The following is a 15,625-nucleotide window of genomic DNA, read 5'->3' on the forward strand; positions in this document are numbered from 1 at the left end:
TATTGTAGTATGTGTTACTACGATTTTTATTAACGATAATTAATAAAATGTACTCTTAAAGTCGTTAAATAAAGACAATATGCTACCTGAATAAACTAAAATTAATAAAAAATCCTAAAGATTGCTTTTTGTTGTCAAAATGTAGATGTTAAATATCAACTGAACCACAAGAGGGCGCAAATGTATAATATACTGTACCGGTGTTTCTTAACCAGGGCCCACTCAAGAAGGTCTAAGGGCTCTTAGGATTACTTTAAATTATTTCAAATAAGACAAAACAAGCATTAAAATAAGCTAAAACTAAGATATTTTTAGTGTATGTTTTTTTATAATAATATTATAAGCGGGGGATATTACAATGGGAGGGTAAAAGGTTTAGATTTACTGGTCTAGAAGATATGTGTATTGTTATTATCTCTAAGATTATAGATATGATATACCACTGTGCCACATGTCCTATAATGCATTTTAAAGACATTTTGTGAGAATTGCATATGGCCCATTGAAGTCATATTTAATGTTTAACAAAAGCAAAACATTCTATTTTGTAAATATTATGTATACCTTATTTTTCATAGGATATTGATTTTGTTGTATATGTTTATTGATTTATTTAGAGAAAAACCTTAGGTTTTCTCAATACTTTATCTTTGGACTAGTCTGGAACTATCTGATAAAAAATCTTGGCTCAAAGACAGGAATTTGAACATGTTTACATAATGCATAAATCAAGGTCAGTTATGTAGTACAAAACAATACAACATGTAGTATTGAACAAACATTTATTCTAAATAAAAAATTGTAATTTAAAGAATTAGGTGGTATACATTTTATTGACATCAAATATTCACACTTGGACATGCATTGCAACACAAATGCTCAATGTACAAAGCAATAAGTCACATTTGTGATGTTTTTGTTATTTGCATGCAGTTACTTATTTTCCACCAATCAAGAGCTGCAGGTCTCCTGAACCATTTAAATACACAGTCAGCATTTTTAACTTTAATATGTTGGATAAATATGAGGTTATTAGTGTGATATTTCAAAATTTAATTGCATAGCATACATACATACATTTTGGCACTTGAATTCACTTAATTTACTATGAATTTAGGTCATTTGTTATTTAGCAAACAACCCTTGTTTGATCTGGCGTGCAGACACGTCTGAGGTCTTTCCAGCATTTGCTTTAAAGGCACAGAATGTGGAAACAATTCAGGATTGTGAAATAAAATAATAAAATCCGAAATTACAAGAAGACATGTAATCACAGTAACACCATTCAGTGATGTGAGAGATTTAGGTGTGATCTCAATAGTATATCAGTTATTTACTTGAGCCTAACAAAGCATGTATGTGCAATTTATAAATAATTTAATACTTCTCTGGTAAAATTTGAATAGTTTTATGGAAATGACATCAGGAAAATAATATAAGGATTTGTCAGTAGTCTATAACCAATATTTACAAGCTTCTTCATTGTCATCATCCTCACCTTCATTGAAAAAAATTATTCATTGAATTTAATGTAAAAAAAAATTAAGGTAAGTGGTTGCAATCAATTTATTTATGCTACATTTAAACAAAAGTTTTATATTTTATTTTACTTTACTAATCTTTTTTTGTTTAAATGTAGCTCAAATAAATTGATTGCAACCACTTATCTCTTTAAAATTGTATTCTTCAAGATCTATAAACTCACTTAATATTATAAAGCATTTGACAAGGACATAAGTTAAAATTTATAATTCTGCACTGTCAGAAAAAATATGGTTGGTACCCTTTTAAAAACTACACCTTTGCACCTCGGAAGGTAATCCAAATACTAGCTGTACCTAAATAGTTTCTATTGGGAACCTTTTAAAGGGTACTGCCCCAGGACTATGTTTGACCATTTTTCCTGACAGTGCATAATCCAAAGTCTTTCAAAACCATATTTATTTTTAACATATTTCAGCAATTTAATTCATTCACTGAAAAAAATTATTCATTGAATTTAATCAATTTTTAAGGTAAGTGGTTGCAATCAATCCATTTAAGCTACATTTAAACAAAAAAGATTAGTAACGTAAAATAAAATATAAAACTTTTGTTTAAATGTAGCTTAAATAAATTGATTGCAACCACCCACCTTTAAAAAATTGATTAAATTCAATGAATCATTTTTTTCAGTGTTCTTGCCATTTAGTAAGTTTCTACCAAATCTATCTTTTACGATGAGACATAGTTGCATTGCTTGTGCATTAAAACATCTGATATGAGATAAAACCTTTTATCTAACACTGCATTTGGAATTAAAGCTTAAATATCCTCAATCTGAATGTATTGTTATATATTAAACAATATAATCCATAGCTTATAGAAATTTCAGTAGCAACAACATAATGGCCGTTTCTTAAATGGAAGGCTGTCCCCTCCGGAGGTCGCATTTGCAGGCAGCATACATCATAAAGACGTCTTATTTCAGTATATTAACAATTTATAAAGTTGACTATTATTTTTATGTAATCGTAAATTTATGTTATATGCTCATGATTTATGACTGTAATGCTCAGTTAACTGAAATAAACCAGGCTTGATGACGTATGCAGCCTGCATATGCAACCTCCGGAGGATGCAGCCCTCCATCTGAACAAACAGCCAATCAAACGGCCTTTGTGACCCTATACGTTTACTTAACTTCCAGTAGACTTCCGCAAAGAATCGAAAACAGGTCCCTCTAAAGTAGATTTTTTTTCTGATAAAAAGCAAAATACAGTAATAACAAGTAAATTACCTTCAATTCAGTTCAATTCATAGCTAAAGCGTATCAACTACTATACTGTGATACGTTACTGTGTTAAATGTTGTTCCCTGGCTGTCAAACCTCTCTTCGCACAACAGTGATCCATGCTCGCCGTCTCTCCTCGTCTTTATGAAACCGAACATTTTTATTTTCGATAAGATATTTGTATCAGAGTTTGGTTTAGCCACTAGCCAGACCAATTAACCAGCAAAGGCTGGAAAATAACTTCGGTCCACAGCGTAACCGTGGCAACGCACGTGCGTCTGATAGAACGGTCAGTCTACAGATCATACTTGACAGCACAGGGACGCCAACTAGAGGCGATGAGCAGCAGTGACACAGACTAGATTTACTGCATCCCATGCAGTACAGTACATTCCAATACCTTTTAAGTACAGTTTTGAATATGTCTTTAGAGAGATCCTTTAAAGTAAAGCTTTAGAACCATTGTCAGGTTACATCAACTGCGATTGAAATGATCCGGGACTCCCCAACATTCCACTTTTATGGAAACTTTCCTGTAGCTCACCTGGTACGGCACGGGGCCAAGGTTTAATTCCCAAAAAATCCAAATGCAGATAAAATATAAAAGTTGTTTGGATAAAAGCATCTGCCAGTGCATAAATATAAGGAAATGTTCTCCTGGATTACATCAATTGCTTCTCTATGGAAACAGCATTTTGGTTTTCTCAAACAGGCACTTCGTTGGGATCTTCCAGCTGCCAATGTAATTTTTCTGTTATAATGTTATTCCTTAATGTCTTTCAGTGAATAACTAGGGTGTCGCTCTCATTTAGGCCAAATCGAGTCTTGTTGTTGTCAAAGAGAGACTTGAGGGACCTGATGTACATGGCATGGTACATATCTATCACATCCTGGCTTGGGTTTTCAATTTTTGGAACTGTTATGGGTTCACCAACTGTAAAATAAAGATATTAAAAAGTTAATCCACAGAACGTTAAACACTACTACTAAATAAAGCAAAAACATGTATACTAAAGAAATGAGTACATGTTAATCATTAATATGTTTAGAATGCAAGCAAATATTGATTGGTAACTAAAAGGACGGTTCAATACAGAAGTTGTCCTTGGACTATAATTAGATGTTTGTGCTTTTGTAACCCATTCTTTTTACACTTTTGTACACTGTAAGAAAAAATGGTTAAAAAATGGTCCTGAGCTGTCACTGGGGCAGTAGCCTTTGAAAAGATCCTAATATGTACTATTTAGGTACGGATATTTGTACGTTTGGTACCAATATGTGCCTTAGAGGGACTTACATGCACTCTTTGGTACCAATATAGAGGTACTAACATGCACAATTTGGTACCAATATAGAGGTACTAACATGCACTCTTTGGTACCAGTATGTACATTAGAGGTACTAACATGCATATTTTGGTAACAATAGAGGTAGTAACGTGCACTATTGGTACTATTACGTACCTTAGTTGTACTAGCATGCACTCTTTGGTACCAAAATATACATTAGACGTACTAACATGCATATTTTGGTACCAATAAAGAGGTACTAACATGCACTCTTTGCACCAATAAAGAGGTACTAATATGCACTCTTTGGTATCAATATAGAGGTACTAACATGCACTCTTTGGTACCAATAAAAAGGTATTAACATGCACTCTTTGGTACCAATATAGAGGTACTAACATGCACTCTTTGGTACCAATATAGAGTTACTAACATGCACTCTTTGGTACCATTAAAGAGGTACTAGCATGCACTCTTTGGTACCAACATAGAGGTACTAACATGCACTTTTTGGTACCAATATGTACCTTAGAGGTACTAACATGCACTCTTCGGTACCAAAATAGAGGTACTAATATGCACTCTTTGGTACCAATATAGAGGTACTAACATGCACTCTTCAGTACCAATATAGAGGTACTAACATGCACTCTTTGGTACCAATATAGAGGTACTAACATGCACTCTTTGGTACCAATATAGAGGTACTAACATGGACTTTTTGGTATCAATATAGAGGTACTAATATGCACTCTTTGGTACCAATATGGTAATAACATCCACTCTTTGGTACCAATATAGAGGTACTAACATGCACTCTTTGGTACCAATATAAAGGTACTAACATGCACTTTTTGGTACCAATGTGTACCTTAGGGGTACTAACATGCACTCTTCGATACCAATATAGAGGTACTAACATGCACTCTTTGGTACCAATATAGAGGTACTAACATGCACTCTTCAGTACCAATATAGAGGTACTAACATGGACTCTTTGGTACCAATATAGAGGTACTAACATGCACTTTTTGGTACCAATATGTACCTTAGGGGTATTAACATGAACTCTTTGATCCCAATATGGTACTAACACTCTTTGGAAAAAATATACACCTATGTTGTACTAATATGACCTCTTTAGATTTTTTTCAAAAGAGTACCACCCCAGTGACAGCTTGGGACCATTTTTGACCAATTTTTCTCAGTTTTGTAGTGCCCAGATATTAGCATGCAAACCTGAATGTAAGTGAATTTAAATGAGTTGAATTAAGTCACTAAATTGTTGAAAGGGGAAGTTTGGCCCCTCTAGCACCATTAAGAAGACCAGACTAGGCCAACATTCAGCAATGTAGAGTGGCTTGAAGCAGGACTCAGGTCTCAACAATGGAAATTTTGCAAGTCTTTTAAGTCAGTTTGAAAGCAGTCATTTATTCAGTTTGATACCACTCGTGGTGCAGAGATACATACTTTACTAATATCACTTACCAACAGTAGTAATGGGTTTGCAATAAGGCACAAGTCCCCATGATTTTGGAAAGAAGAGTCCACAGCCATGGAACAGACATGGGGCAAATCCTAAAATCTTCTGAAGCTTCTTTTGAGCCACACGCCACCAGGAGCCATCCTCAAAAATCAGCTGCGTATAAACTTCATTCTCACCAAATGAGTAGACAGGGACCAGGTCAGCACTGAGAGGACAACAGAAAACTTAGTTGAAGGTTATGGCAACGTCACACATTTTAATACAAAAATAATTAATTGTTTTAGATTCACTTATAAAATCTGTGAAACAGGAAAGTCACACTTAAAGAATGTGTTTTGATTGTCTCAAAATAGCTTATTTATATAAGCTTCTTTCAGATTTAAATAGTTTGGGATTTGTTGTATTATTATGCATTGCTATGTAATCATGCAGCTCTATTCAGTAAAATACTAAAAATACTCTGATCTTGTCTGATACTTTACTCTGTTCTCACCCTTGATTAAGAGCCAGTCTGACAAAGCCTTTGCGGTTTTTCAGCGTGACAGAGTTCATTCCTGGGGCACAGTCCAGAGATTCGGCAGCTCCACCGATCACAATGACCACAGCGTTGCCTGTACCGTTACTGGACAGCAGGAAGTCAATGGAGTTTCGATTAACTGGACAGATACCTGATAAATAAGGGTCCGGTCACAAATGATAGTGAACTACAGTATAGCATGTTTGTTTCTTATAAGTGAGTGTTAGATTCATCCATTAATCATTGGGTACATAGGTTAGGTTTCAACAGAAGTTTCAGAAATATTGACATCAGCACATGCAGGACTGCAAGGGCTGTGTCCCTATGCAATAGGATAAAGCTCAGAGGTCATTGATAGCCTACAGGTCTCTTAAGGACCAGACAAGTGTGCTTCTCTTTCCATTTGCCAAAAAAAGACTCAGTTTTCTCTTCCACCACTGACCCAAGGTGCAACCAATGAATAATATGAAAGTTTTTAAAATCTATGCAAGCTTGCAGCTGGTTGAAAATGGCAAGGTGGTGTCTGCACAGTAGCTCACCTCCAGACATTAGGTAATCCCTAAACAATGGCAAACGAAAGTTTCCATCCAGTGTGGCCAAAGATGGCTTGATTCCGGGGAATTTCTTGGAGAATCCCGTCGCCTCTGTGCCAAAGTTACAAAAAGCACCAAAACAGAAGATGCCATGAGGGTGGTAGCCAAGAATGTAGTTTCGGCTAGGAAGCAGGTTATGGGTCTTTATGAGCTAAAATGAAACAGAAAAAAACATGGCGGATGGTTACTTCAATGAGAATTTCAGAAATGAGATCATTACCTTTCACTGTTAGCAAAAATGGTCCCTAGCTGTTATTGTGGCAGTGCTCTTTAAAGATGCGGTAGAATGGAAAACTGTATTTACCTAGGCATAGATGAATATTAAGAATTCTGTACATGGTAATGAGATATTGTGTATTGAATTACACCTTAAATTAATTATATAGTTACAATGCTAAAAACAAAGTGGGGACTGCTGAATTATATGCTAGTTAATGCTATATGCTAGCATTTAGGCGGAAGTTCAGTTACAGTTACGTTTTGCAGGTCCATACTAAAAAAAAAAAAAAACATACCACTCAGAAACGTCAATTTCCAAACTGCGAATAATTGATTACTCCTCAAATTTTGTATCTTTGTCTGATACAGGCTTAAACATGAGGTCTGTTTACACACAGACAGAGCTACTGAACTGAATTGCTCTGAGAAACAGCCAATCAGAGCGAAGCTCAACATTACACTGTAAAAAAATTCAGTAGAAATTACAGTGTTATTGCAGCTGAGTTGCCGGTAACTTAGATTTAAATTTATGTTATTTACTCGCAACATTTTGTTCAAAGTTAAATGAACATTAAATATTTACAAGTCTTTGTCTTTACAGAGTAAAACTAAAAAACACCATCAAGCAAAACATTCTAGGAAACAAAATCTGAAGCAAAAAAACAGAAAAAGGTTGATGATGATTTCTGGTTCCCAGAATGCGTTGCATGAGGCTGTTATTGTATAGTTTTATTCTGTAAAGATAAAGACTTGTTAAAATGTCAAATTTATTTAACTTTGAACAAACTCCCGCCAGCAAACAACACAAATCCAAATCTACGGCAAGTCACCGGCAACCCAGCTGCAATAACACTGTAATTTCCACGGAATTTGTTACAGTGTATTATTCATGATCCTCTTAAATAAGGCAATTATAGACAATTTCATTCTAAGGGCAAATCCTAGGGTTGTAAATGGACATTTCTGGATCATTTTTGCACTTAATAAAGCCACATACCTTCTAGATATCAGAGATCAATTTAACATATTATTTCAATGCATTCTTTGGCACCTTTAAAACGTCCTAATATGTACCATTAGGTACAGATATATATTTATTTGGTTCCAATATGTACCTTTGAGTAAATTAATGTAAACTTTGCATTTTTCACATTCAAAGCACAAGTTAGAAAATGAGCAATAACATTTTATCAGTAATCACTGTAATGGCAATAACCGTTCTTTGTTCTTAACCTTATTACCTGCACGTACATTACACACATCACGAACACATTCTCTTATCACTAATTTATTAAGTTTTATCTGGTAGTCCTTAATATTTTTTTCTTCATTTTCTATTAACAGCGCATTGGCCTACTTATGGATTGGCATGATTATTAGTGTTAGCAGCACATATCACCGCAGAGTTTGCATTTAAACTAAGTGCTGGTGTCTTGGAAGGAAGTGAATGTACTCGCCGTATGTACCGAGTGTGAAAGCTGTGCAGTCTCTGTGTACATAAGAACAGCTACTCAAACAGTCAGTGTTGCATAATGACATTAATGGATGTAAAAACAAAGGTTTCAAGAAAGATGTTGTGTCAGACGTGACAGAGGGGTCTTAGGGAAAGTCACTGGAATCTGGACAGTGTGCTCACCCTTGTTTTTGAATGTGTACTTACATGTCTGTTTGAGTTTAACCGAGTTTAGTTTGACTATGTTAAAATGGATTATCATGTAATATTGCAATAAGATTTTTGCATTGTTTGAAAATAGGTTAAGACTGGGCTCATTTTTTCTTATCATGGTACAATTGGCACATACTGAGCAAGCAATTTTGCCGTCCAAACAAAGCCTAAACGTCTAGTGTAAAACAAGGCAAAGTTTGGCCGTCAGTAAAAACTTTAAAGGAACAGTATGTAGGATTGTGGCCAAAACTGGTATTGCAATCACAAATTTGGTGGCTAAAACTGGTACTGCAATCACACAGCTAGTAGCCAATACACAGAATGACAACATAAACATCAGTTGAGGGCTGCAACTCCACTTTTTAAATGACAATATCCCGGCCAGACCACTGTTGTCCGTGATATAAGTATTTGAAATGAAAATGTTTTCTTAATGTCTAGTGACATATCAGGGCCATTTTATGATTAATTGATATACATTTCTTACATACTGTTCCTTTAATAGACATAACCATAGCCCAAATAAAATAAAATTAAAGAAACAAATGAAAGCAAACACCTTGTAATCGCTGTTGACTTTGCTAACATGATGAAATATCATAAATCTCGTAAGTTATTTTGCCCAAAACAACATTCAAGAGCAAATTCAAGATTATTTTGGCTAAAAGTATGTTACTTACAGTATAGCCAGACAATATGGTGTCTATTGAAAAAAGGGTCAAATAATGCCTTGACTATGGTGTTCAATGTGTTACATAAAATTTGTATTAAATATATCTTTATACAAGTTCCTGACACGAGACAAACAAAGCGAGTGCTCAGCAAATAATGAGACGAGCAAAGTCTAGCAGTACACTTACAACTCAAATCAAGATCCACCCAAGCCAACAGTGCAGTCAGATGAAACTAATAACTGATAAAAGGCATCTTTATCTCTGCCCTAGGTTGTTCAGCAGACCTATTGAAGTGTATACTTCTTATGTCAGTCAGAATGTTTCCATGTCAGCTATATTTGGTGTTATTTTAGCATAAATCTACATAATTCCAGTTTTAAAGGGGCCATACATGAGATTTTTTTTAAAGATGTAAAATAAGTATTTGGTGTCCCCAGAGTGCGTATATGAAGTTTTATCTGAAAATACCCCACAGATAATTAATTATAGCATGTTAAAATTGCCACTTTGTAGGCCTGAGCAAACATGTGTTGTTTTTGGGTGTGTCCTTTTAAATGTAAATGAGCTGATGAAATGCAAACAGTGATCACAATGATGGTGGTTTGTTGTAATTGAAACTCAATTGTACTGTCAATTATTTTTTCTCTCTCTCTCTTTCTCTCTGCACTAAATGGCAGTGCTGTGGTTGTATAGTGCAGATTAAGGGGCCAGTCACACCAAAAGCGCTTATGGCAGTTGCAGGCGCCTTTTTTGAATGATATTCTATGGGCAGGGCGCGTCTGCCGCGCACGCGTTTTTGAAGGAGCGCTGAGAGCGGAGAAGCGCCCGACGTCATTCGCGTCTTTCCATTTTCCAATCGAATGAGGGGAGAGGCGGGCCTTACGTTGTGGTGAGGGAAGTTTACAGTTGCTTTGAAGAACCGGACTCCACTCGCTCACTCTCTCCTGTGTCTTTGTGCACCTCTCACCCTCAAACAAGGTCAGAGCAAGCGTCCTCTTTTTAAAGTTTCTGCTAATATGACAGTTAACAGCAAAAGAGCGCTCACGCTTCAATATTTGATTTGAACAAGACAGCTGACTCGGTGGTTGCTTAGCAATATGAAAAGCCGCGTCGCACTGCTCTTTTTTAAGAAAAGGCAGTGCGTCGCCCCTTGCGTTTGCAAGCGTTTAAAGCGCTTTTGGTGTGACTGGCCCCTAAGGGGGTGGTATTATTGTAATTAGCCTTGCTACCTACCTCACCAAACAGGCGAAATCTTAACAACCTAATTTTTCACATGCTTGCAAAGAATGGCTTACCCAAACAAAATTACTAGGTTGTTGTTTTCATGTTTTCTGGGTTGATAGAAGCACTAGGGACTCAATATCACTTAAACGTGGAAAAAGTCCGATTTTCACGCTATGACCCCTTTAAGGTCAATCTTCCTGTTTGTATCACTAATGGCTTTTCTTATAGTCTTATAAATGTATAGATGTGAAATACTCACTCTTATTGGAAAATAATCTCTGAAGTATTTCCACAGAGTCCAATTTCTCATCCATGTAGATCTGCGGCCTCCTAAGATAAAGATGTTAGAACATGAACAAAAAACCATTCTCTTCATACAAACACGGTTACAACAGGCATCTAATAAAATTACACAGTTAAATAATAGGTAAATAATGAAATAATTAAAGGAATATTCAATTTTCTCAAAATAAAAATCCAGACAATCCACTCACCAAAATGTCACCCAAAATGTTGATGTCTTTCTTTGTTCAGTAAAGAAGAAATTATGTTTTTTGAGGAAAGCATTGCAGGATTTTTCTCATTTTGATGGACTTTAATAGACACCAACATTAAATACTTAACTCAACACTGAACAGTTTTTTTCAACTGAGTTTCAAAGGACTATAAACGATCACGGGCGAGGCGTGGGGGTCTTGTCTAGCGGGGTGATTGTCATTTTTGACAAGAAGGATAACAAATATACACTTTTGGACCACAACTTTTCGTCTGGGTCCGGTCCAGCGCGACCTAACGTAAATGCGTAGTGACGTAGGGAGGTCACGTGTTACATATATAAAACGCACATTTGCGGACCATTGTAAACAATAAACTGACACAAAGACATTAAAGGCGGAGTCCACGATGTTTGAAAAACGCATTGGAAAAGGAGACGGGCCGACTACCAAAACACACTTATAGCCAATCAAATCAAATCAAATTCCGGGTTGCGTATGTGTGGGGCGGGTCTATCAACAGAAGGTCCAGATTCTATTGGGGTAGGGGCGTGTTTGTTTAGGTGATTTCAAATATCAACAATGGCTTTCAAACTTCATGGACTCCGCCATTAATTAGTATCATTCCACATACAACAATGTAGGAACGGTCCTCTTTCACCCCACTTGTAAACACTGGGGCGGAGTTTCGCGTTCATCCTCTGTGACCTCTTGACGTGATGACGTATTGCGTTGGGTCACGCTAGCGCATGACGACCGGATCTAGGCGAGAATTTGTGCTTTAGAAGTGTATATTTGTTATTTTTATTGTCAAAAATGACAATCGTTTTGCTAGATAAGACCCTTATACCTCGTTTGGGATTGTTTATAGTCCTTTGAAACTCCGTTGAAAAAAACTTTTAAGTGTTGAGTTAAGTATTAATTGTTGGTGTCTATTAAAGTCCATTAAAATGAGAAAAATCCTGCAATGTTTTCCTCAAAAAACATAATTTCTTCTCGACTGAACAAAGAAAGACATCAACATTTTGGATGACATTGTGGTGAGTAAATTATCTGGATTTTTCTTTTAAGAAAATGGAATATTCCTTTAAAATTTTGGGGGGTAAAAAACCCCAACCTGATCTCACTGAAATTTATACTTAATGCACGAGTTGGCTAATTCTTACAAAAACATACAATTATTAGAAATGAAACTATTATGGTACCCCACCCCTAACTCTGCCCTTAAACCTTATGTCGCAGGGCGAAAGCAAGTCATACAAAAACATACAAATTTTGTGGTATGAATTCATACAAATAGCCATCTCATAAAATATACGAATTGCAATGATATTGTTGTGTCGCTGCTGTTTATAAGTATACTGGACCTGCCTTGTTTAGGGGTATTCCAGTCATATATGAGCCAGGCAGTGTACATAGCGGCAAGTACCCAGCAGTCTGTGCAAAACAGATACACCAGCAACAAAGAGCAGACAATGCCTAAGACACAGAAAAACAAAGTATAAATAGATGCAGTGATGTTCATATTTCAATAAATGTACAAATCAGGCTTAGGGTGTATATGCAGACATCAACTTTAACAATCTGAGCCAAATAATGTAGCTAATAGAAATGTTTCTGTTGGAAATAGTAATTTATGTGCAATGCTTTACAGTAATAAAAAATGTAAAACAATCTATAAGTAACATCCTTAAGATGGCCTCTCTAAGTGACTTTATTAAGATAACACAATTTCCTGACATCTCTAAGCCTCTGACTTAAGTAACTTCTCCACTCACCCATTGCAAGAAATGTGGTGACAAAATGTAGAACGGAGATCAGCTGTAGATATTTCACGATCTTGGATCGGGTCAGCCAGGGAACAGAGGGCAGGTCATGTAAGGCAGAGAGGATGCTGGACCCGGTGCCTGCACAGTATTAAATATGAAATTAAAATTATCCAGCATTATGTTGCATGACTTACATTAGAGTCTATCTCCACCAGAGCCGAAATAAATGATGTCAGTGCCACAAATTCAGTTCAGTGTGATTTTTTTTACTACATGGCTTTTTAACAAATAATACACTTTGTTACAAAGCAGATTTACAGAAAATAGAATAAAAAAAGAGGAAGAAAACAAAATGAAAAAATTGCCTTTTGTATGCTCTTAGAGATGCCATAAACACAAACCCTGCTACACCAGTGCTTTTGCAGAACATTTTAAGATTTACAACACATAACAAATGCCATGATATCACAGATCAGACCTCTGGTTTTTCCCTTTAATGCATTATTCACACAACATAAGCAAAGTCCACATAGTCCACAGAGCAACATTCAAAAAGACAAGATATAGCAGCATCAAAGCAAGTCCTTACAAACACTGAGATCTGCTCACCCCTTAATCCCATCTTAACCGACTAAAAATAAGCAAACACACCATACACCATCTAAAATACTTATGGTCATTTAATACTCTTATCCAAACTTAACTGGCAGTATTTGCCCCCATGAATTGATTTCCATGGGCATTTTTAACTACTTAAAGGCATTTTTTTATAATTACCTCATTAAGTGTTGTCATGTCAAATTTAATGAATTGAGCCAGTTATGATACAAATACAATACATTCATTACACACTGCATAAGTTGCATCTGACATGGCAATTTATTAATAATCCTATAAAATATTTTTTTTTTAATTTGTGACCTTAAAGAGATGTTGACACTAGTTAGTTTAATAAAAGTTACACTCTAAAAAATACCCATGGTTGGGTAAAATATTGCTAAACTCGACAGTTAGTCTAAAGTAACCTAGAAAATGTCCATATTACCCAACTTTGGATTTAAACAACCCAGCATTATATTTAGTTAATAGTAAATGTTAAATAATAAATTTTTAGTTAAAAAGTAATTTAATTAAATATAAATACAGACCGCTTTTAAACCACAACAGTAATTGAATAATAATAAAATATAAAAAATGATTAATAAATCAAAATAAATTCGCAACTTTAAAGATAACATTTAAAGCTTACCTTTTTTGACACCGGAGTATGCAGCGAGTATGGTCTTCATTGTTGATGTAGGTATAATAAATAAGAGCTGATGGAAATTGAGCTCTTCTACAGCATCACTCTTGACACGGACACTGTCAGCCACGAGCTCACGAGAAAGCGCCTGTCATTTAAGCGCTGCGGGGGAGGAGCTTACTGAGAGCTGTCAATCAAACTCCACTCCAGCTGACTTCACCCGCGATTTCCTTTTTACAAATAAATTTAAGTGAGATGTTTTAAAACTTTTGTTTCCAAAAAGTACGTCCAATACGTTTCTTGCTAAAAAAAACTATTCAATATTTAGTTATTAAACCACATGACTTCTGCTTAGACTGTTGATCTCGACCCCACTGGTGTTGTTTTGATACAGATCCAGGGCTTTTAAGGCTTTGTAAAGGTAAACTGGACGGGGATGGAAACTGGCCAATCAGGTGGAGGAGCTCTTAGTCCCTCCTCCAGACTTTTTGTCAACTCTTCACAAAAACAAGTTTGGGAAAATATATTTAATTGAACATTAATTAAATATATTTCCACATGAAAGATACTGTGGTATTCTTTAGTAATAATACAGTTTAGTAAAAAAAAACTTGATAGGCTAGTTGTTTTTGAACCATAGTAAATACTTCAGAGGTTACTACAGTTTATCAATTCACTATAACTAATACTACAGTATAGTGCAGCATACTACAATTTATTGCAGTTTACTATAGTAAATACTAAAGTATGCCTATACTGTAAAAAATAGCTAATCAACTTAAAAAAAAAAATACTTTTATGTTTAAGTGGAAAACACTTTAAATCAAAATTTTAAGTTAAAAGTATATTTACATTTTTGAGGTGTTACCAATTGAAGTAATTTTTAAGTTGATTCAACTTTTCAATTTTTACAGTGTACTGGTGTGGGTTTTTTTCATGTGAATTGTCTATGATTTTTTTATATTTCAGCTTCATAAAGTATAACATCTAACTTGAATAGTTTGGTGCAAAATATTGTATTAATTATAAAAAAACATGCATTTAAGAATCCATTTTGTAAGTAATTTTTACCAAACTTCAAAAGAAATGATTAAAAATGATTGTGAGAGATATCAGCCTTTAGATGTTTCATATACCCCAGTATATTTATTTTTGATACAGCCAATGATAAAGTTGCTATGGCTAGTAACTTTCTATGCCCAGTTTATCTTGCCAGATTGCAGAGAGGCGATTAATCTCTTATCACTGACTAACTATTAATTGTCTAATATCTTTCTATTCTGAGTACTATTTTGTTCATATACTGAATAGAGTTTAAAACTTATGTGCTATAACTTAAGCATAATTTATTCTGTGTTTTAATGCATACTTTATGTGTTTTGCATTCATGCTGATTTTGATAAGTGACAAATGTTGAATGTATCTTCTGCTGTGTTTGCTACACATTTTAGAAACGTAGACTGCATGATTAGACATTTTGGCATGAACATTTTTTTCAAAAATGTATTCAACATTAGTCAGTTTAATTTGAGTAAAGTAGATCTATGGCTATTTTTACAAATTACAATTTTTAATTGACAATTATTCATTTTATTATTGAATAATAAATAAGCTAATATTTTGTTATTGTTTCAAGGTTTATGGAAGTGATATATTCCTGATCATCGTAATATTTAAA

General features: G+C 34.9%; 1 protein-coding gene across 1 annotated transcript; it reads right to left on the reverse strand.

The window, feature by feature from the left end:
- Nucleotides 1-693: 693 nt before the first annotated feature.
- On the reverse strand, nt 694-14,334 carry dgat2 (diacylglycerol O-acyltransferase 2). The gene is made up of 8 exons (XM_055208219.2): nt 13,954-14,334; nt 12,714-12,842; nt 12,307-12,414; nt 10,701-10,771; nt 6,605-6,809; nt 6,042-6,216; nt 5,551-5,753; nt 694-3,707 (listed from the first exon to the last, which is right to left on the reverse strand). Exons 1-8 carry the CDS (start codon nt 13,991-13,993, stop codon nt 3,553-3,555), a joined length of 1,086 nt encoding a protein of 361 aa, XP_055064194.1. The 5' UTR covers nt 13,994-14,334; the 3' UTR covers nt 694-3,552.
- Between the last annotated feature and the right edge of the window lie 1,291 nt (nt 14,335-15,625).

The sequence above is a fragment of the Misgurnus anguillicaudatus genome, chromosome 12, assembly GCF_027580225.2.
Source record: "Misgurnus anguillicaudatus chromosome 12, ASM2758022v2, whole genome shotgun sequence".
Taxonomy (NCBI): domain Eukaryota; kingdom Metazoa; phylum Chordata; class Actinopteri; order Cypriniformes; family Cobitidae; genus Misgurnus; species Misgurnus anguillicaudatus.

What these genes read in the sequence shown, in the direction of transcription:
- dgat2 (XM_055208219.2), bottom strand. Translation starts at nt 13,993, where the DNA reads ATGAAGACCATACTCGCTGCATACTCCGGTGTCAAAAAAG. An exon ending in CACCACATTTCTTGCAATGG is followed by an intron (nt 12,415 to 12,713) that starts GTGAGTGGAGAA and finishes TCTGTGTCTTAG; the next exon opens with GCATTGTCTGCTCTTTGTTG. An exon ending in CTGGAATACCCCTAAACAAG is followed by an intron (nt 10,772 to 12,306) that starts GCAGGTCCAGTA and finishes TCTTTATCTTAG; the next exon opens with GAGGCCGCAGATCTACATGG.